This window comes from Babylonia areolata, chromosome 10 (genome assembly GCF_041734735.1).
Source record: "Babylonia areolata isolate BAREFJ2019XMU chromosome 10, ASM4173473v1, whole genome shotgun sequence".
Lineage (NCBI taxonomy): Eukaryota > Metazoa > Mollusca > Gastropoda > Neogastropoda > Buccinidae > Babylonia > Babylonia areolata.
In genome coordinates, this window is record NC_134885.1 from 1,450,493 (window position 1) to 1,472,674 (window position 22,182).

At 42.7% G+C, this 22,182-nt stretch overlaps 2 protein-coding genes across 3 annotated transcripts; one reads left to right on the forward strand and one right to left on the reverse strand.

The window, feature by feature from the left end:
• The first annotated feature begins 1,803 nt into the window (after positions 1 to 1,803).
• Positions 1,804 to 19,869, forward strand: LOC143286692 (protein arginine N-methyltransferase 1-like). Of its 2 annotated transcripts, none has more exons than XM_076594357.1 (10): positions 1,804 to 1,832; positions 3,509 to 3,655; positions 5,437 to 5,592; positions 6,476 to 6,539; positions 8,141 to 8,289; positions 10,017 to 10,107; positions 12,687 to 12,802; positions 13,262 to 13,412; positions 14,426 to 14,550; positions 15,005 to 19,869. In XM_076594357.1, the coding sequence occupies exons 1-10, from the start codon at positions 1,815 to 1,817 to the stop codon at positions 15,086 to 15,088; spliced, it is 1,101 nt and encodes a 366-aa protein (XP_076450472.1). In that variant the 5' UTR covers positions 1,804 to 1,814; the 3' UTR covers positions 15,089 to 19,869. The 2 variants fall into 2 exon arrangements, with proteins under 2 accessions (XP_076450472.1, XP_076450473.1); XM_076594358.1 differs by lacking the exon at positions 1,804 to 1,832 and adding an exon at positions 1,839 to 1,947.
• Positions 16,208 to 20,789, reverse strand: LOC143286636 (uncharacterized). The gene is made up of 4 exons (XM_076594273.1): positions 20,716 to 20,789; positions 20,108 to 20,135; positions 16,619 to 17,171; positions 16,208 to 16,587 (listed from the first exon to the last, which is right to left on the reverse strand). The coding sequence occupies exons 1-4, from the start codon at positions 20,787 to 20,789 to the stop codon at positions 16,208 to 16,210; spliced, it is 1,035 nt and encodes a 344-aa protein (XP_076450388.1).
• Between the last annotated feature and the right edge of the window lie 1,393 nt (positions 20,790 to 22,182).

Here is a 22,182-nt window from a genome sequence, read left to right on the forward strand (position 1 = left end):
CATGCCTTTCACTTTAGTTTTAGTTTTGCATGATCATTATCTATACATGGATTGATATCGCCTCTTTCTCTCTTTCTCACTTTGTCGTTCTATCTACTTGCCCCCCCCCCTCCCTCCTCCACGACCCCCCCCCCCCCTCTTTCTCTGTCTCGCTCTTTGTCTATCTCCCCCTCTCTCTTCACACACACACACACACACACACACACACCTCTTCCTCCCTTTTATTCTTCTAATGATGATAATCTTATATTGATTGCCTTAAGCTTTCACGGACGTGCGCAAACACATGTTTTTGTGATGTATATTTCTTTATATATAATTATTATATAACGTCATCTCCGTCTTTGTCTCTCTATCTATCTCTGTGTCTCTGTCTCTCTCCGTCTGTCTCTTTCAAACTCGTTTTTGCTCCCACAACTATTTAAATGGCGTTATTTCTATTACTGTTTTTTGCGCATGTTTATTTCAGTTCTTTTTTGGGGGTGGGGGGTGGGGGTGGGGGGTGCCAGTGGGGGGTTAGTTGATTAATCATTTTCCTGACTTATGTTAATTAAATTTTCACTTTTTATACTCTCTGTCTCTCCTCTTATATCTCTGTCCTCTTATTCTCCTCTATTTAGTGTTGTAAATATCAAATTACCATCCATGCATCCATGACTATAATATGCATGCTGTACTGATATAATGATTCCCCCTTTGTTTATCAGTGTCACTGTTTCCCCTTCGAGGGCTGGATGAAAAAAACAATATTATTTGGCTTACTCTATTACCCACAGAAAATAAAACTTATTCAATTTATTCTCTCTGTCTCTGTTTTTCTCTGTCTCTGTCTGTCTGTGTCTTTCTGTCTGTCCGTCTCTGTTTTGGATTGAGTTGTTTCCCTTCGATTGATTGATTGATTGATTGATTGATATGGAAGTTATATAGCGCCTATCCTCGGTCGGAGACCAAGCTCTAAACATGGGGTCATTTGCACAACAGGCTGCCTACCTGGGTAGAGCCGACTGACTGCTGCCATTGGGCGCTCATCATTCGTTTCCTGTGTCATTCGGGCGTGTGTGTGTGTGTGTGTGTGTGTGTGTGTGTGTGTGTGTGTGTGTCATAGTGTGTGTGTGTGTGTGTGTGTGTGTGTGTGTGTGTGTGTGTGTGTGTGTGTGTGTGTGTGTGTGTGTGTGTGTGTGTGTGTGTGTGTGTGTGTGTGTGTGTGTATGCCGCGGTGTGTGTCTGCCCGTGTAAACTACAGAGAAAGTTTAAATTTCCATGCATAGCAACATTTATGAAATTCTTAACACACAGATACGCAAGTGTGAAACATGGGCATGACATGACTTGATCAGTCAATATATAATATTACTCAGTGGCGTGTGCAACTGAATACATTCTATGTGGTCAGTGTGTGTGTGTGTGTGTGTGTGTGTGTGTGTGTGTGTGTGTGTGTGAATGAGTGATAATTGAAGGCGAAAAAACCCCCGAAAACGGACTATGGCTGCCTACATGGCGGGGTAAAAACTGAACGGTCATACACGTAAAAGCGCACTCGTTTACATATATACGAGTGAACGTGGGTGTTGCAGCCCACGAACGAAGAAGAAGAAGAAGAAGGCGAAAAAGAAAACAAAGTCACATGTCCTACGTTACTGCAGTAGAGTACTACATAAAATTCATGAAACTGGTTATGAAACTAAATTCATACCGACAAACAAAACGCGCTGTTTCTGTGAATCCGGAATTATATAACGTCATTGGTCTTTGCCGAAAACGTCAGGCACAAGATGTGATGACGAATTACCATTTCCAGGAGAAGCGAGGAAAATATGGCTGAACAAATGGAGGTGATGCACAAAATACCGACATCCTATTATCATTGCTGTTTTCAGTGACATTGACAAAAGCAGTTTTATCTTCATTTGTGTGGGAATTGTGTGTTACGAATTTTTAATGCTTGAGGTGTGTTTTTGTAAGTTGAAATCTTCCACGTGTTCTCATCCCGGTTCCAGCGTAGACCGGTGATGGGTGAATGTCTCACACTCATCGACTGAGTCAGACTTGAGATTTTATTTTGAACGTTATCTCACTTGTGTTTGGTTGGATGCAGCTAGCAGTCACTTATATTTCTGTCAGTTTTATGTTATTTCCCTGTCGCACCCATTTTTTTCTTTTAACTCTGAACTGCAAGAGTCAAAACCTGCAGCAGACTCAAGTCATTGCCCAACAAAAAGTAATTAATGCATTAATGACAGAACTTCGACAGATCCTTGCATTTGTACAGTTGTAGTCTGCTTGCTTACTTTTGTGTGTGTGTGTGTGTGTGTGATATCGGCGTAGACTTGGATATATTTCGCACTCTGGTCCAAGGAAGGAACAATCTCATTGTTCTTTGTGTCTTGTGCACCTTCTCTGTCTTTGTTTCTGTCATTCCGTTTTGATTTCATCTGGTTGACCAAGTGCATTTTTATACCACTTATTAAACAGTCCAACTCCAGTCTCTAGTGCATAAGTTACACTTTCACTTTGACACGGTTATATTTTTACTTTATGTGTTCATTCAGGTTGACAAATTGCTAGAGACCCACAGGTTGATAAATGATATTTTCAGACAACACACTCCAATTAAAACTGATGCAGTGGTATGTTATCAGGTCTTTTGTCTGTCATTTGACATTGATTTGTCTGTCATTTAACATTGACACATGTTTATATAGTTGTTTCTCCTTCAGAGTCCTTGTATTGCAAGCAAATAATTATGAGTATGGGCTTCACACTGATTTTGTCCATAGGTCCTTAAGTTGAATCTGGGATCTGAAGTGTCTGTAAAACTGTGGACAGGGGTGTGTAACTGATACTGTCCAGGTGTTGGTGGATTGTCTTTTCTGTGCATTGTTGGCATTTGAGAATGGCGTTGCTGCCATTTGAGAACATTTGGCATTGCCAGTTTTCTGTGCCTCAGGAGACAGATTGATATTCTCAGTTTTTAGTTCGTTTCTGAAGGAGGTGTCACTTTTTTTTTGACAAACCAAATATGCTTCTCTACATTTGCCAAGCAGATGGCTGATTAGCAATAGCAGCATAGCCCAACATGCTAGTCAGGCCTTGAGTGCATGCATATATTTGTACTATCACTAGTATCAGCATGGATTTCTTCTAATGTTGTATAGAGTTTTGTTAGAGGACAGCACTTATATGGCATGAGATCTTCTTCAATGCATTATGCTCACGCTACCTTGGTTTATCATCTTGTCTGAATGATAGAAACTCCGTTTGATTTCCCATTCAAAGTTGGGAGAAAGGGTGAACCCAGAGTTCGAACTCAGACCTTCATGGACACAGTTGGCAGATAAGCATTCTAACAATTCTTCCACCTTCCTCCTTACCCTCAAATACTGGCAATCACATTTACAGATCTGTAAATGTGATAATTATCACATGGATGTTAACAGGTAACGGACATTAATGTGTAGTGTGTACATCAGTGTTTGTGGATGACTGTACCGTACACATGTTGATGCAGGCAGCACCAAGCGTTGATGGCAGTGGGGACAAGACAGGGGAAGGGACGTCAACTGCTGAAGGCAAGACCAACGGCATGATACCTGCTGATGAGATGACCTCTAAGGACTACTACTTTGACTCTTACGCTCACTTTGGTATTCATGAGGTGAGTTCTCTGTCATATTATATACTAGGTTGTCCAGCAGCTCACATTTTTAATCTGATTTCTTTTTTTCTTTTTTTTTTTGTATGTTGTGGTACAATAGATCTGTCTCACTTCATTTGCTGTCTGTGCCCCAGTCTGTCTGTCCTCCCTTTAATGTTCGTGCAATCATTGATACCATGGTGTTTATTTAATTTTATTCATAGATTATTATTATTTTTGTTGTTGTTGGATTCAGTGTAAATGGGTGTTGGACATCGGACATAGAATATCCAGTCATTTTATTGTTCGAGAGGATAAATGCCCCATTAATTAGTATTTGATCACTCACCAAAGTATGAAATGTTTCTTCGTTAGCTTGGACATCGTTTGTGACATACTTCACTGTCAAGTCAATCATCCTCCACCCAGTCAATTGAAACAAGGCCAGCATCATTGTGCATGCAGTGATGCGGCAATTTCAGCCAATGCCTGTGTCAGTTTGTGTCTGATAAACAAGGACGTAATTGGTTCTGCACATGCGCTGGATTGGAAAGCATTTTCCTGCTCAAGTTTCTATTCTGCCCGAGCAGATTTGGCTGTATGTCACTTTTTCTTGATCTTCCTAAAGAAAAGAAAAGGTTTCAGATTTTCTGGAATAAGGAGTGGACAGTGTAGCGCAGTGATTGTTCCAAGTCATTAGTTGTCAAGAAAGAAACCACCATGACCACAACAGTTACATTGCCTTGTCAGTGTTGGTAAACAAAACCGTTCAGTTCAATGTGGAAAATCTTCCAAGGGGAAAAGAATGCTTCAGGATCAACAGAAATAATGGAAATGAATAGAATCAGTCAGAAAAAAACCTGCTTCATTTATTATTATTATTATTTTTTTTTTACCAAACCAGTTTTTGAAGAATGACATTGACAAGCAGAGAGGGAGGCTGAGAGAGAGACTAGGATAGGGAACAAACACTGATGTGGTAAACATAGAGAAAGCTTGTAGGATCAGAGAGTGAAAGGTGAAAGACCTGTTTTGCTATCTGATATATATATAGCGCTTGAGTGTTGATTATGAGCTTCTACAGCACAGACATACAGTGTGTGAATATACTGGAATGGAGTGGTTGCCTAGGAAAAAAAGAATCTTGAGCGCACAGGATTGAATCCCACACTGACCATCATGTTCTCCCTCTCCACTAGACCTTGAATGGTGGTCTTGACACTTGCAATTTGGATGATATTATAAACCAAGGTCCCATGTGTAGCAACTGGCATGCACTTAGCGGATATAAAAGAATCCATGGCAACAAAAGGGTTGGACAAAAAAAAAAGAAAAAAAAGAAAGGGTGGTGCTGCACAGTAGTTATGCACTCTCCCTGGGGAGAGCAGCCTGAACTTCACACAGAGAAATCTGTTGTTTCAAAGGGTAATTGATAAATACAGTACACTGCAATGGAGTGCAGTGCAATGCAATGCAACACAGTGCAGTACAGTACAGTACAGTATGCACTAATACAGTACAGTATGATAGAGTACAGTGCAGTCAGTTATGTGCAGTACAATGCAATACAATACAGTGCCGTAGAATACAATATAATACAGTACAATACAGTACAGTACATACAATACAGTTCAGTACAATGCAGTTAAGTTCAGTAAAGTTCAGTACAATACAGTACAGTACAGTTCAGTACAGTACCGTACAATACAGTTCAGTACAGTACAGTACAGTTCAATACAGTAAGTAGAATACAGTTCAGTACAGTAGAATATAAAAGACAAAAGTGAGGCACATTGCTGCAGGAGATGCTGAAAGACGAGGTGCGCACCAGGACATACCGTAACTCCATGTACTACAACAAGCACCTGTTCAAGGGGAAGACGGTGCTGGACGTGGGCAGTGGTACCGGTATTCTCTGCATGTTCGCTGCCAAAGCTGGTGCCGCCAGGGTCATCGGGGTCAGTATGGTCGTCAGTGCTCATGGCTGATGCAGAGTTTCCAGGTGTGAGAGAGGGGTTGGGGGAGGGGGGGGGGTGAAGAGAGAGTGAGACCAGTCAGGAGTGGTTTGTCATTCGTTGCTTTTTTTCTTTCTTTTTTTTTTTAAATGCATTCTGAGTTCCGCTAGAGATGGGGTGCTATGTATTATTGCTGATATCTAATGATTAGATTCAGTTTGATTTTGTGGAATGTCACTTTTTTTCTTTTCTTTTTTTTCAGTGTAAAGCACCCTGAGCTGTTTTAGAGATAGGGTGTAATACAAATGAACATTATTATTTGTAGTAGTAATGGTAGTACTAGTAGTTCTGGTACCAGTATCAAATGATAAGATTTTGTGCTGTTTCAGAGCTGTTTTCATTGTACTGTTTCTGGTGTTTCATGTCTATTGTCTCTTGTACCGCTATTTTTGCTTCATCAAAATTCGCTGTCATCAAAATACCTTAATAAGTTTTTTATAATTTTTTTTTTTTATTCTTGCTTTCTTCATGCCTTCAGCATGCAGTTATTTATGATTTTTCTTGAATGTCAGATCTTGATATCAGTGGATTTAAGTTTGAGGAAGTAATATTCGCAGAATCTATCGAGGACAAAAAATTGAAATCTCGTGTTTTTACTTTCATTGTATGGTAACTTTGATTTTACACCACCTTTTATCATTTTTAATTTTGTTTCAAAAGGAATCCAGCAGTCACCATTTTTTCATCTGTGATACTGTATTTTGATGTTTAGGGTAAACAGAAACATTTTCAGCAGAATCTGTTGCGTTTGAATTAAGCCATTATTTGGCATCATATATTGAGTTCACAGAAACTCATTGCATGTGTGACGGCATTGTGTGTGCAGATCGAATGCTCCAGTATTATCGACTACAGTCAGAAAATAATCAAAGCTAACAAACTGGAGGACAGTGAGTAGTATTTTTGTGTGTCTGTCTGTTTGTGAGCATTGTTTCTCTCAGTCTCTGTCTCTCCAATAAATGTTTGCATTGTATTGCAGTGTGTGTAGTTATAATGATATAGAGGTAAAATAAAAAAAAAAAAAAAAGGTAAAAAAACCCCCACCAAAACCAAAGCAGTTCCACTGAAAGACAGCAGATAAACAGTGTCATATTAGTCTAATGATATGATAATAAACTTTCTGTTCAGAAGTATCTTTGACTTGGACTTACAAGCTTCACAGTTACAGTATGTCTCTCAGATATATTGTCTGAAGTCCCATGTCATCATAATGGTCAGATGTGCTTGTGCCTTTGTAAATCCCATTCATGTGAATGCACAGAGAACAATTGTCCATGTCAGAGTTAGTTGGGTGATGGAAACGCTAACATACCCAGAAAATAAGTAAAACTGCCCAAATGACGGTAAAAATAGTCATGCATGAAAAGTAAACTTACCTTGACTGGATCTTTATTTTTGTTTAAAGGCCACATTGTTGTTAACATCAAAGTAAATGATCAAGTTGCCCAGGAATGCTGAAGGAACTTTTCAGATTCTCCTGATGATCCAAGCAGCCATTTGATTTTCTCAATATTAGACAGCTTCTCGGGTAGCATGGTTCATGATGCGGACGATTATTTTCAAAATTGAAAGATCCAGTGTATTAAACCCATCCTGTGTTGATGAAAGTGGGTGGTTGGGGTGGGTGGTTGGGGGGTGCGGCACTGTCGTCTGCCACAGTTCACAGCCTGCAAACGATGATGGTTTTAATGTTTATGTAGGCATTGAGTGTTTCTTTTCCTAGCTTGGTTATGGTACAGGCTTTGTTTACACTGTCTGTTTGACATTTAACTGCTGAGGAGTAGTAGTAGAGACTACATTTTTTTGAGTTAGTGACTGCAGTCACGATTGTTTTGCAGGAGAATGAGAGAAACCTACAAAAGGAATTTAACCCTGATTGGTTTTCAGTAAGTCAATTGACCACCTTGTAGCATCATTGATGGATCGTTAAAGATTAGCATTCGTCAGTAACTGATGATCGACTCCAGGCCTAAACCATGAATTCAAATTTTCTTTCTTTAGGTTTTTGTTCATAATGTTTTTTTTAACTACACATAATTAACCGTAACCCACTAGTGCAGACTCCGGCGTCTTCAAATCCCACGTTCGCCAGTATTTTCTCCCCCCCCACTAGACCTTAAGTGGTGGTCTGGACGCTAGTCATTCAGAAGAGACAATAAACCGAGGTCCTGTGTGCAGCATGCATTTATCTCACATAAAAGAACCCACAGCAACAGAAGGTTTGTCCCTGGCAAAATTGTGTAGAAAAATCCACTTCGATGGGAAAACAAATGAAATTGTATGCAGAAAAAAATATAAAAAGGGTGGCGCTCTCAGTGTTGTGATGCGCTCTCCTTGGGGGGGAGAGAGAGCAACCCTATTTTCACACAGAGAAATCTGTTGTGACAAAAAGATTAATACAATAGAATACAGTGCAATGCAATACAGTTAACGTCAGACTGATGCAGCGTGTTGTGTGGTGGTGATGAGTGGTGTGGTGCTGTGTGGTCAGCCATCACACTGATCCGGGGCAAGGTGGAGGAGGTGACCCTGCCTGACGGCATCGACAAGGTAGACATCATCATCAGTGAGTGGATGGGATACTGCCTCTTCTATGAGTCCATGCTGAAAACTGTGCTCTACGCCCGCGACAAGTGGCTGGTGAGTCCTCGTCCTTGTTCCTCCCCTGTCTCCTGTCCTGTCAGCGTCTGATGATGCTGTGCCTTCAAAATCAGTGACAAACCCCCCACCCCCAAAATCAGTGACAAACCCCCCCACCCCCCAAATCAGTGACAACCCCCCCACCCCAAAATCAGTGACAAACCCCCCACCCCCCAAATCAGTAACAAACCCCCCACCGCAAAATCAGTAACAAACCCCTCACCCCCAAAATCAGTGACAAACACCCCACCCCCAAAATCAGTGACAAACACCCCACCCCCCAAATCAGTGACAAACCCCCCACCCCAAAGTCAGTGACAAACACCCCACCCCCCAAATCAGTGACAACCCCCCCACCCCAAAATCAGTGACAAACCTCCCACCCTAAAATCAGTGACGAACACCCCAAGATCAGTGACAAACACCCCACCCCCCAAATCAGTGACAAACCCCCCACCCTAAAATCAGTGACAAACCCCCCACCCCCCAAATCAGTGACAAACCCCCACCCTAAAATCAATGACAAACACCCCACCCCCCAAATCAGTGACAAACCCCCCACCTCCAAAACAAACAACAACAAATAATGGTAGGAAGGGACAGGGCTGTAGATTGATAACTTTGAAGGAAGGAAAGAACAATACCTATTGGTTTTGTAAGATGTGTTGATGTGGATAGAAGCAGTGACTGACGGGCTGTAGATTGATAACTTCGAAGGGAGGAAAGAACAATACCTGTTGGTTTTGTAAGATGTGTTGATGTGGATAGAAGCAGTGACTGACGGGCGCACTAGCCGAGTGGTTAAAGCATTGGACTTTCGTCTGAGGGTCCAGGGTTCGAATCTCAGTATCGGCGCCTGATGGGTTACGGGTGGAGATTTTTCTGATCTCCCAGGTCAGCATATGTGCAGACCTGCTTGTGCCTGAACCCCCTTGGTGTGTGTATGCACGCACAAGATGAAATATGCACGTTAAAGATCCTGTAGTCCATGTCAGTATTGGATGGATCATGGAGACAAGAACACACCCAGCATGCACCCCGCCCCCCCCCACCCCCCCAAAAAAAACAACAACAGAGCATGGCTGCCTACATGGTGGGGTAAAACCTGTGACACAGGTAAAAGCCCACTCGTGTACTTACGAGGGAAAGTGGGAGTTGCAGCTCACGAAGGAAGAAGCAGCAGTGAGTCATACAGCCACGCTGTACTGCACCGGTCCCTCAGTCATGAGCGCTTGAAAGCATGCGTCTGCATGCCCTGAATTTAGAAGCTGACTCACAGTTGTGCTGGGCTTTTATAAACTGAACATGATCACCAACCCCTTTGTTAATACCGTCACTTCTTCCAGTAGATGCTAAACACGCTGGGTCTTATGGTTTGTTCAAGGTTTTTGCTTGTTTTCTGTTAGATTTTTTGCAACCAGTGTTTTCAGTAACGTGGTTGACACTGATAAGGTTAGTAAAATATATTGTGAACATGGCAATTGCTATGATGCATAGATGAAAAATATATTGAAATTAAAAACAAAGTAGTATTAAGAATTGCTGTTGTTTCTGTGTTGAGATCTGGATAAGAAGAAATGGTTCAGGGAATGCAACTGATAGGCGCTTGGTTTTTTTTTCTCCAGCAGATGTGTTTTGTTTCAGTCAGTGAATGTGTTTGTAAAACTTTGTGTTTATGTATGTGTGTGTGTGTGTATGTGTGTGTGTGTGTGTGTGTGTGTGTGCAGAAACCAGAGACAGGGTTAATTTTTCCAGACCGAGCCACCCTGTACATCACAGCAATTGAAGACCGACAGTACAAGGATGAAAAGATCAACTGTAAGCTGACTTCTTTGTTTTCAGCTGAGGCTTTGTATTTCACCATGTACAGATATGAAACTGGCATTAAGCCTATATGTATATGAATCATACAATGTTATGTTGTTTTTACTTCATGTTCTTGGCAATAGTCATGATTTATTGAATATGTAATGAGGGATTTTGAAGACATTTGCAATTTTAAGCCAGTATTTTTTGCAGTCAGAGTGGCATTTTATTAAGATCCAATATAGTGTTGCCCATTGGTGTAATTTCTGATTAAAATACATGAAAATAGGCACATGAATATGTTGCCAAACATGGAGCTAAGATTGAAATGAATTTACTTCTTACAGTTAAAGTGAAGCAATATGATATGCAAGAAGGTTGAAAATGAAATCATTTAACCCTCGTTACTCAGGCATTTGCAGACTGATGAAAGTGTGTGTGTCATTCAGGGTGGTATAACATTTACACGTTGATGAATGTTTGTTAATCAGGGTGGTATAACATTTACACATTGATGAATGTTTGTTAATCAGGGTGGTATAACATTTACACGTTGATGAATGTTTGTTAATCAGGGTGGTATAACATTTACACATTGATGAATGTATGTTAATCAGGGTGGTATAACATTTACACGTTGATGAATGTTTGTTAATCAGGGTGGTATAACATTTACACAGTGATGAATGTTTGTTAATCAGGGTGGTATAACATTTACACATTGATGAATGTTTGTTAATCAGGGTGGTATAACATTTACACATTGATGAATGTTTGTTAATCAGGGTGGTATAACATTTACACGTTGATGAATGTTTGTTAATCAGGGTGGTATAACATTTACACATTGATGAATGTTTGTTAATCAGGGTGGTATAACATTTACACAGTGATGAATGTTTGTTAATCAGGGTGGTATAACATTTACACAGTGATGAATGTTTGCTAATCAGGGTGGTATAACATTTACACATTGATGAATGTTTGTTAATCAGAGTGGTGTAACATTTACACATTGATGAATGTATGTTAATCAGGGTGGTATAACATTTACACATTGATGAATGTTTGTTAATCAGTGGTATAACATTTACACAGTGATGAATGTTTGTTAATCAGGGTGGTATAACATTTACACAGTGATGAATGTTTGTTAATCAGAGTGGTGTAACATTTACACAGTGATGAATGTTTGTTAATCAGGGTGGTATAACATTTACACAGTGATGAATGTTTGTTAATGAGGGTGGTACAACATTTACACATTGATGAATGTTTGTTAATCAGGGTGGTATAACATTTACACATTGATGAATGTTTGTTAATCAGGGTGGTATAACATTTACACAGTGATGAATGTTTGCTAATCAGGGTGGTATAACATTTACACAGTGATGAATGTTTGTTAATCAGGGTGGTACAACATTTACACATTGATGAATGTTTGTTAATCAGGGTGGTATAACATTTACACAGTGATGAATGTTTGTTAATCAGGGTGGTATAACATTTACACAGTGATGAATGTTTGTTAATCAGGGTGGTACAACATTTACACATTGAGAAATGTGTTATTCGGGGTGGGACAACATTTACACATTGAGAAATGCGTTATTCAGGGTGGTACAACATTTACACATTGAGAAATGTGTTATTCAGGGTGGGACAACATTTACACATTGAGAAATGTGTTATTCAGGGTGGGACAACATTTACACATTGAGAAATGTGTTATTCGGGGTGGGACAACATTTACACATTGAGAAATGCGTTATTCAGGGTGGGACAACATTTACACATTGAGAAATGCGTTATTCAGGGTGGGACAACATTTACACATTGAGAAATGTGTTATTCAGGGTGGGACAACATTTACACATTGAGAAATGTGTTATTCGGGGTGGGACAACATTTACACATTGAGAAATGCGTTATTCAGGGTGGCACAATGTGTACGGGGTTGACATGAGCGTGATCGGCCAGGTGGTGTGTGTTGTATTCAGGGTGGTGTGTGTGTTGTTCAGGGTGGTGTGTGTTGTATTCAGGGTGGTGTGTGTTGTATTCAGGGTGGTGTGTGTGTTGTTCAGGGTGGTGTGTGTTGTATTCAGGGTGGTGTGTGTGTGTTGTTCAGGGTGGTGTGTGTGTTGTTCAGGGTGGTGTGTGTTGTATTCAGGGTGGTGTGTGTGTGTTGTTCAGGGTGGTGTGTGTGTTGTATTCAGGGTGGTGTGTGTGTTGTTCAGGGTGGTGTGTGTTGTATTCTGGGTGGTGTGTGTGTTGTTCAGGGTGGTGTGTGTTGTATTCAGGGTGGTGTGTGTGTTGTTCAGGGTGGTGTGTGTTGTATTCAGGGTGGTGTGTGTGGTTCAGGGTGGTGTGTGTTGTATTCTGGGTGGTGTGTGTGGTTCAGGGTGGTGTGTTGTATTTAGGGTGGTGTGTGTGTGTGGTTCACGGTGGTGTGTGTTGTATTCAGGGTGGTGTGTGTGTGGTTCACGGTGGTGTGTGTGGTTCAGGGTGGTGTGTGTGATTCAGGGTGGTGTGTGTGTGGTTCACGGTGGTGTGTGTGGTTCAGGGTGGTGTGTGTGTGTGTTATTCAGGGTGGCACAGTGTGTACGGGTTCGACATGAGCGTGATCGGCCAGGTGGCAGTGTGTGAGCCCCTGGTGGACGTGGTTGACCCGAAACAGGTCGTCACCAACTCATGTCTGGTCAAGGTCAGTGGGTCAAGGGTCAGGGGGCATCTTCCCTGGGGCAAGGGTTAGGGGACCTCAGGTCCACAGTCCTTTGGCCAGTCTTCCTTTTGCATGCTTGATGCACATGTGGCCGAGGGGGATGTTGGGTGCGGGTGGGGGGGGTTGTGGAGGTGGGAGGGCGGAAGAGAAGAGAACCGATTTCTTACAGTGTAGAATATTCAGGTGTCAGGAAAATAATCAGCATTTTTGTTGTTGTTGTTGTTGTTTTTCTGTCCCAGTTGTTCAGTTTGGAGCATCCCGCAGTGGTTGCCTTGTAGCATAAGTGCTTGTTGAAGAAATTAGACTCCAGATCACAGGTTTGAATCTGTTACATCTTCATTGGCTTGGGTGTTTCTTCCCATTCTGGCTGTGTTGTTTATTTCACATGACTACCTGAAAATCTGATGATGGTGTGGATGATGTGTGGCGGCACGTGTTCAGGAGGTGGACATGTACACAGTGAAAGAGGAGGACCTGTCTTTTTCCGCCCCCTTCCACCTGTGTGTGCGTCGCAATGACTACCTGCACGCCCTGGTCACCTTCTTCAACATTGAGTTCACCAAGTGCCACAAACTCACTGGCTTCTCCACCGGTAAGCACCGCTCGGGGGTGTGGGCCGATACATTGGGTTTGGGGTTTGTGTGGTCGTGTGTGTGTGTGTGTAAGAGAGTGTGTGTGTGTGTGTGTGAGCGAGTGTGTGTGTGTGTGTGTGTGTGTGTATAAGTGTGTGTCAGTGTGTATGTGTGCGTGTGTGCTTGAGTGTGTGTGTGTGTGTGTGTGTGTCAGTGTGTTTGCATGAGTGTATGAGTGTGTGTGCGTGTATGTGTGTGTGTGTGAGTGTATATTTGTGTGTAGAAGTGTGTATGTGTATAAATTATGTGAGTGTGACGTGCGTGTTGTATTTGTGTGATGTGTGTGTGTGTGATGTGGATGTTGTTTGCTTGTGTGACGTGGGTGTTGTGTGTTTGTGTTGTGTGTGACGTGGGTGTTGTGTGTTTGTGTGACGTGGGTGTTGTGTGTTTGTGTTGTGTGTGACGTGGGTGTTGTTTGCTTGTGTGACATGGGTGTTGTGTGTTTGTGTTGTGTGTGACGTGGGTGTTGTGTGTTTGTGTTGTGTGTGACGTGGGTGTTGTTTGCTTGTGTGACGTGGGTGTTGTGTGTTTGTGTTGTGTGTGACATGGGTGTTGTGTGTTTGTGTTGTGTGTGACGTGGGTGTTGTTTGCTTGTGTGACATGGGTGTTGTGTGTTTGTGTTGTGTGTGACGTGGGTGTTGTGTGTTTGTGTTGTGTGTGACGTGGGTGTTGTGTGTGTGGGTGACATTGGTGTTTGTGTGTGAGTGTGACGTGGGTGTTGTGTGTTTGTGTTGTGTGTGACGTGGGTGTTGTGTGTTTGTGTTGTGTGTGACGTGGGTGTTGTGTGTGTGGGTGACATTGGTGTTTGTGTGTGAGTGTGACGTGGGTGTTGAGTGTGAGTGTGGCGTGGGTGTTGTGTGTGAGTGTGACGTGGGTGGTGAGTGTGAGTGTAATGTGGGCGTTGTGTGTGTGATGTGGGTGTTGTGTGTGTGATGTGTGTGTGTGATGTGGGTGTTGTGTGTGTGTGTGACAGCGCCAGAGGCCCCGTACACCCACTGGAAGCAGACTGTGTTCTACCTGGGGGACTACGACCTGACGGTGAAGAAAGGGGAGGTGATGGACGGAGTGTTCACCATGAAGCCCAACAAGTCCAACGTGGTGAGCACAGCACTGTGTGCCTGCTTTCTGTCTGTGCGTACCTTTAATCCCTCTGTCCGCGTTTGGGGCCTAGGGTGAGGAGAGGGACAGTTCCAGTTTCTCAAGGAGGCGTCACTGCATTTGCAGAAATCCATAGATATATATTGTGCACTACATCTGCTAGGCAGATGGAGGAAGGTGGCAGAATGGTGAAAAGGCTTATCTGTCAGTACAGCATCTGAGGGGGTCTGGGTTCCATTTCTGCTCTCACCCTGTCTCCCAAGTTTGACAGGAAAATCAGGTCATTGGGATGGGACATCAAGCTACACTGTGCAGCATGCACTTGGTGCACTGAAAAAAAAGCCCAAAGCAACTTTCTCTGGCAAAAGTCTATGGAAGAAATCCACTGGGATAGGTGCACAAATATACATGGAAGCACTCCGGGCCTGACAGGGTCGGTGTGACTGTGTTGCAGAGGGACCTGGACTTCACCATTGACTTCACCTACAACGGAGAACTGTCAGACGCCAACGCCAGTCTGGACTACAAGATGCGTTAATGGCTGGCCCCTGCCTCTCTCGGCCCTGTGCTGGAGGGGGGGAGGAGGAGGGGGCGGGGGGAGGGGGAGCCACGGATCTGTGACTCTGCGACACTCTGGGCGCCTGCCATCGCGCCAGTGTCGGCAGCCAGGTGGCAGCAGCGTGACATTGGTTTGGGGTGTGGCCTGCAGGGCTGTGGTTGCCATGGTGACAGCTTGCTGCCTGCTGTGTCGGTGGTCTGGCTGACAGCAAGGGGCCAGCCTCAGTGGGCTGGGGGTTGTCTGGGTTCTACTGTGTTTTCACCAGCTGTAGTGTGGCTGGCTGTGTGGTTGTAGCAGTAGGCTATGCGTAGTAGTTGTGTGTGTGTGGGGGGGGGGGGAGAGAGAGGTGTGCAGTGACGTGGGAGGGATGTTTGGGTCGTCGTGGTGCTGCTGACTTGAGGAAGGAAGGCCCCAGGGCTTGCTGACCGACCGGTGGGATAGACACTGAACTGAGAATCCTGGCTTGTGCAGTGGCCGCTTGTGTCTGTGGATGCATGAGTGATGGGTGTTCATAGCATGGAGAATGGGTGGTGGTACTTGAGACAGAGAGAGTGGTACAGACAGAGATAGTGCAACTTGTGAAAGGGAGAGTGGAGAGTGGAACATGTGACAGGGAGAGAGAGTGGAGAGTGAAACTTGTGACATGGAGAGAGAGTGGAACTTGTGACAGGGAGAGAGAGAGTGGAACTTGTGACAGGGAGAGAGAGAGAGTGGGTGGAGAGTGGCTTTTGTGACCGGGAGAGAGAGAGTGGAGAGTGGCTTTTGTGACAGGGAGAGAGAGAGAGTGGGTGGAAAGTGGCTTTTGTGACAGGGAGAGAGAGAGTGGAGAGTGGCTTTTGTGACAGGGAGAGAGAGTGGAGAGTGGCTTTTGTGACAGGGAGAGAGAGAGTGGAGAGTGGCTTTTGTGACAGGGAGAAAGAGAGTGGAGAGTGGCTTTTGTGACAGGGAGAGAGAGTGGAGAGTGGCTTTTATGACAGGGAGAGAGAGTGGAGAGTGGCTTTTGTGACAGGGAGAGAGAGAGTGGAGAGTGGCTTTTGTGACAGGGAGAGAGAGTGGAGAGTGGCTTTTGTGACAGGGAGAGAGAGTGGAGAGTGGCTTTTATGACAGGGAGAGAGAGTGGAGAGTGGCTTTTGTGACAGGGAGAGAGAGTGAGTGGAGAGTGGCTTTTGTGACAGGGAGAGAGAGTGGAGAGTGGCTTTTGTGACAGGGAGAGAGAGTGGAGAGTGGCTTTTGTGACAGGGAGAGAGAGTGGAGAGTGGCTTTTGTGACAGGGAGAGAGAGTGGAGAGTGGCTTTTATGACAGGGAGAGAGAGTGGAACTTGTGACAGGGAGAGAGAGTGGAACTTGTGACAGGGAGAGAGAGTGGAGAGTGGCTTTTATGACAGGGAGAGAGAGTGGAGAGTGGCTTTTATGACAGGGAGAGAGAGTGGAACTTGTGACACAGTGGACAGTGAGGCTGACTGACTGGGACTGAAAGCCTTGGTGCTGACTGATTTTGGGACTGAAAGCCTTGGTGCTGATTGTGGGACTGAAAGCCTTGGTGCTGACTGATTTTGGGACTGAAAGCCTTGGTGCTGATTGTGGGACTGAAAGCCTTGGTGCTGACTGACTGTGGGACTGAAAGCCTTGGTGCTGACTGACTGTGGGACTGAAAGCCTTGGTGCTGATTGTGGGACTGAAAGCCTTGGTGCTGACTGACTGTGGGACTGAAAGCCTTGGTGCTGACTGTGGGACTGAAAGCCTTGGTGCTGACTGATTGTGGGACTGAAAGCCTTGGTGCTGACTGACTGTGGGACTGAAAGCCTTGGTGCTGACTGACTGTGGGACTGAAAGCCTTGGTGCTGACTGACTGTGGGACTGAAAGCCTTGGTGCTGACTGTGGTTTGAAGCGTGCAGCTGAACACGGCTCACAGCTCTTTTTGTTGAGTTGTGGACAGGCAATATTCACTGACAGATGGTTGGTACGGGTAGGGAGGGTGATAGTAGCTTTTGGTGGATAGGTTGCCAGCTCAAAGGTACAGGATGATGCTGTGTACTTAAGTAATTCTGCTCCAGGTACGAGCTAACTTGCACCAGAATTACCTTTGGACCAGGTACAAGTATTCTTGTACCAACACACTAATTTTGTTAAGCTTTGATCGATACAGTTTGCATTCTAAATTGAACCGTTTATGGATTCTGGAAGCAATAAAAGTAAACTTTGTTCACCTGATTAAATGAAATTCTCTATTGAATTTTGCCGTTTTAATGATCCATCCCCCTTTTTTTTTTTTTTTTTTTTTTTTTTTTACTGCAGTGGTCCAGTATGTAGCTGTGGGGTAGAACAAGTTGATAAGCCATGATGTGTACTGTGCTGCACAACTAGCACCCTTCACCATGCATCAAGGACAGGGACAGATATTTAAATTTCTGTGATTTTTTTCAGCTTTGGAGAAGGGACACAAAAGATACACCTTTGATCAAAGGGAACGACAAGTCTTGCTTGGCCGCACTGTTTAAGGATTAATTGAACAGGCCGCACTGTTTAAGGATTAATTGAACGGGCCGCACTGTTTAAAGATTAATTGAACGGGCCGCCGCACTGTTTAAGGATTAATTGAACGGGCCGCACTGTTTAAGGATTAATTGAACAATCATTTATTGATGGCCCACAATGGAGGCACAAGTCGACAGTTTTCAGTAGTGTGGTGGTTGATGACAAGGTTAGGAATTACTCCCATGACAGTTCCTTTTTGTGCTGTTTCTGTTGTTTTGTTTTTCAGATATTTAAAAAAATTCAATTTCATACATTTACCACCAGTATTTATCATCCCTGATTTAAAAGAGGAAGCCGAGCATTCCAGGGTTGAAGTCCTGAATATGTCTTTGAACATGTGTTGTGTGCATGTGTGTGTATGTCACTTTATTTTTCTTTTCTTTTTTTGTAGTGGAGGGCTGTTTTTCAGTTACTTTGATAAAGAAAAGCAGGTGAAGTCATGTTGGACTGTGGAGGGTAAACTGGTAGGGAGTGAGGAGTGTCGCTTGCTGTCAGGAAAACCCCAGGGGGAAACATTTCCTGCAGTACTGGCCTTGTGATAACACATCCGTCAGTAATTTCTCCTCCTCTGCTAGACCTTTTTAGTGGTGGTCTGGACGCTTGTCATTTGAATGAGATGACGAACCCAGGCAACACAAGGGTTGTCCCTAGCAAAATTCTGTATAAAAATCCACTTGGTTAAGAAAACCAATACTTCCATGCAGGATAAAAAAGGAGAAAAAAAATGGGTGGTACTGCATTAAAGCAACATGCTCTCCTTTTGGAGAACAGCCCATATTTCAGACAGAGAAATGTGTTTTGACAGAGTAACGTCACACCAGTACATTACACTACAATACACTTCTACTCCCAGTCCAGTGTAATACTGCCTCCTCCACCTTCCAGCTTACCGCTGTTTCAAACAAACATTGTAACTCAATCACAAACTGGACTTCAGTTGTGTTGCATGTGCTTGTTTAACAGACCATCCGAAGGTTGTCAACAACAAAGAAAGAAAGAAGTTGCACAGTTTGGGGCTACATCAGGGAACGAGTATTTACCAGGAGTGAGACTGTGGTCTAAAATTGAATTAAAGGATGGCTCTGTCTGGCCTTTTGTTTATTGTTGCTTCAAAGCCAGGCAGGGCAGTCTGTATCGCGGATAAAAGAATGGCACAGAATGCAGTCGTTTCTTATAGTCAGATATAATTATGGATGTAAGTCTTACTTTTCATGGTTGTAAGCCTTACGTATGATTATTTATTATTTATTTATTAATAAATTGTGGGTCTGAGTCTAAAATTGTGGATCAAATTCTTGTATAATTGTGGATCTACCTTTTTCATACATATACATATATATATGATTGTAGATGTAAGGCTTACATTTGCAATTGTGGATGAAGGCCAGCTATGGATATAATTCTTTCAATAACATATATAACGGGATGTAATTATTCCAGTACCATTTACAATTATGGATGTAAGGTTTACAACAGCATAATTACGTAATTCTGGGTGTAGATTGGTATCAGAATAAAACCGATAAGTCAGTGTTATCCAGTCTCAGAAGTAAAGCAATAGTGTGATTCTCTTGTGTCAGAAGCTATTCTTTACAGTGTGGCTTTAAAAAAAACAAACCCCAAAAAACACCTGGTTTTGATGTGGATATACTGACAAAAATAATATAGAAGTGTCATGATTTCATTGTTGATTTGCAAAGCAGGTAACAATAATTTAGATGAAATAAAAACTGCATGTTTGGTGAACGTCCAAAGAGAAAGCACACATCCCATGCGTTGATTACAGCATGAGAAAGCTGTTACAAATGAAATGAGAACAACATGTGGTTAATATATGCATGATAACTGAAATAAGGCAGGTAGAAGATATATGGGAGTATTTATGTGTCCAGTATGGTGGTTAGAAAATATATAGGAGTATATTTGTGTGGACATGGCACTTTGCAGTATCTAGGACAGTCGGAGACAGTATGGAATTACACGACTCGTACTCAAGTCCAGCATGGTAAAAACCATAGCACATGAAAGAGGAATGGTGTGTGGCCAATGAAGCAGCATGTGGTGTGATTACCACGAGTGTTAAAGACCAACGGGTGTGACTGTAACAGTGCAAGTGTGTGTGTGTGTGTGTGTGAACTTCAACTGGTCAGTATTCATCATGTCCTCATCGTGCAGATTAATTTGTCTTCGTGGATGATGTCAAATAAAGGTTTTAAAACCCAAAGTTTGTTTCAGTCATCCTTTTTTCTTTGTGTGTGTGTCCATGTATATATGTGGAGACATATAGACCGAGTTTGGCCACAGACAGTTCACACCAAGGAGCCTGTGAAGAGGATGTGATGGAGTACCACCACCCCTCCCCCCCATGTACACACACATGCACTTGCACACATACAGAGCTCTCCTGACACCACACAATGCCACAGATTGCCACAAGAGGGATGGGAAGAGATCTCGGATACCATGTAGTGTCTAGCGTTGCTCAACCCACTGAATTTGGGAAAGCACACAGTCACACCTTCAATGACCGTCAAAGTCCAACTGAAAAAAACATTCTAGTCCGATATCTTTAACTGCACAATATGTTTAATTATCATTACTTTTGTAGTGAATGTCACAAACCACAATTATTAGCTTTCACATGGTGTGTGAATTGTGCGCTTGTTCCAAACGGTTTACACACATGCTCCTACACATTCTGTACATGCACGCACCAATCCACAAACACTTCTTTCAAACACACATTCACACCAAAAAAGGTGCAATGAAATATTTTGTGCGCACAATAGAGATTCACACATATTTTTATATTCTCCACAGAGTAAGGAAACAAAGTGCAAGAAAGCAGTAACGACAACTTTTCTCTTCCTTAAACTAGGATTGCTGTTACACCCAGTAAACTTTTTTTTCAAAAACATCTGAAGTTACCTCCCTTGACCTGGAACACCCACAGCATACATTCAATTCCTTGACAAAGTAAAATCCAAACAGAAGAAAAAGAAAAAAAAGAGCACACAAAAAAACCCATCCACAAAATGTTACAAAAAAAACTGAGGTGATGGGAACAAACCTGTGACTGGATACTGGCTGTGGGAACACAATGCTGGGCATTGCAGAGAGGGTGTGAGCCAGGATATACACCATCTTCATTCAACCTCCAGATCACAATCACTTCATTATCTCAACACTCAAGGCCAGTCACTAATTGGGAGAAAAAAGTACAGCGAAATTGTTTTCAGTACATTTCTTCTTTATATTATTTTTTTTTTTTATAGTCATTCTCAACTGTCGACCATTGCAGTGTCACAACATATGTTTATCACAGGACATAATTTATTCAGACAGCTCACATCATAAGAGACTGGTTCTGAAACTGGATACAATGAAATGATTTTATCTGGCAGTTGGAACTTTTATTTATATATTTCAAGTTATTGCAGGAGTACATGAATAAACTTTATGCAATGACTCCTTTTGAAGTATTCATTTTTCTCTATTTATTCATAAGTATAACAATAAATGAACAAATATCTACTGACTTCTGTTAAAGTATTGTTTTTGCACTACTTATCTCTTTGTCTCCTTATTCATTCATTCATTCATCGGTTATTACAAAACTAAATGAACATGTCTTCAATGACTGATTTCAATACATTCATTCTGCATCCGCCCCCCCCCCCCCCCCACACACACACAAACATTTGGCTGGGATACTGTCATGTCAAAAAAACAAAACCTTTCCACACAGTGGAGACAAGCACATGACAATTAAACAATGTAACAGAAATATGCACAACTACATGCTGTGGCACTGTGGCAATTATTCACTATCACAGACCAGCAGAATTCACAGCCCTGAGCACGCCTGGGACCACAGTCTTGAGAAAAAAGATCATTAAAAAAATAAATCTTTACAGGGCCATCATAGCATTTAAGTTTTCTTAACATGCTTTTAGATCAACGAAACAACAAAAACAAAACACACCCAACAATACCTGTACGTCTGATTGCTCTGTTTTTGTGTGTGTTCTGCTTGGATAAACAGCAGACAACGGTTACGGTGAGCTGTTTGGATAAACAGCAGACAATGGTTACGGTGAGCTGTTTGGATAAACAGCAGACAACGGTTACGGTGAGCTGTTTGGATAAACAGCAGACAACGGTTACGGTGAGCTGTTTGGATAAACAGCAGACAATGGTTACGGTGAGCTGTTTGGATAAACAGCAGACAATGGTTACGATGAGCTGTTTGGATAAACAGCAGACAACGGTTACGGTGAGCTGTTTGGATAAACAGCAGACAACGGTTACGGTGAGCTGTTTGGATAAACAGCAGACAACGGTTACGGTGAGCTGCTTGGATAAACAGCTGACAATGGTTACTTTGATCTGCTGCACTTGACATCACTTTGGAATCACTGTTGCCTATTTCTATGGACTCACTGATTCCAGTATGAGTTCATCAGTTCAGTACCAAATGCTGGGATTTTCTTGCAGTTGTATGCGTGATTCAGTTCCAGAAAGGTGCTCATCAATG

What these genes read in the sequence shown, in the direction of transcription:
- LOC143286636 (XM_076594273.1), bottom strand. Translation starts at nt 20,789, where the DNA reads ATGGTGTATATCCTGGCTCACACCCTCTCTGCAATGCCCAGCATTGTG. An exon ending in CAGCCAGTATCCAGTCACAG is followed by an intron (nt 20,136 to 20,715) that starts GTTTGTTCCCAT and finishes TCCCAAATTCAG; the next exon opens with TGGGTTGAGCAACGCTAGAC. An exon ending in GCAACGCTAGACACTACATG is followed by an intron (nt 17,172 to 20,107) that starts GTATCCGAGATC and finishes GGTGCAAGTTAG; the next exon opens with CTCGTACCTGGAGCAGAATT.
- LOC143286692 (XM_076594357.1), top strand. An exon ending in GTGCCGCCAGGGTCATCGGG is followed by an intron (nt 5,593 to 6,475) that starts GTCAGTATGGTC and finishes TTGTGTGTGCAG; the next exon opens with ATCGAATGCTCCAGTATTAT. An exon ending in CCAACTCATGTCTGGTCAAG is followed by an intron (nt 12,803 to 13,261) that starts GTCAGTGGGTCA and finishes GCACGTGTTCAG; the next exon opens with GAGGTGGACATGTACACAGT.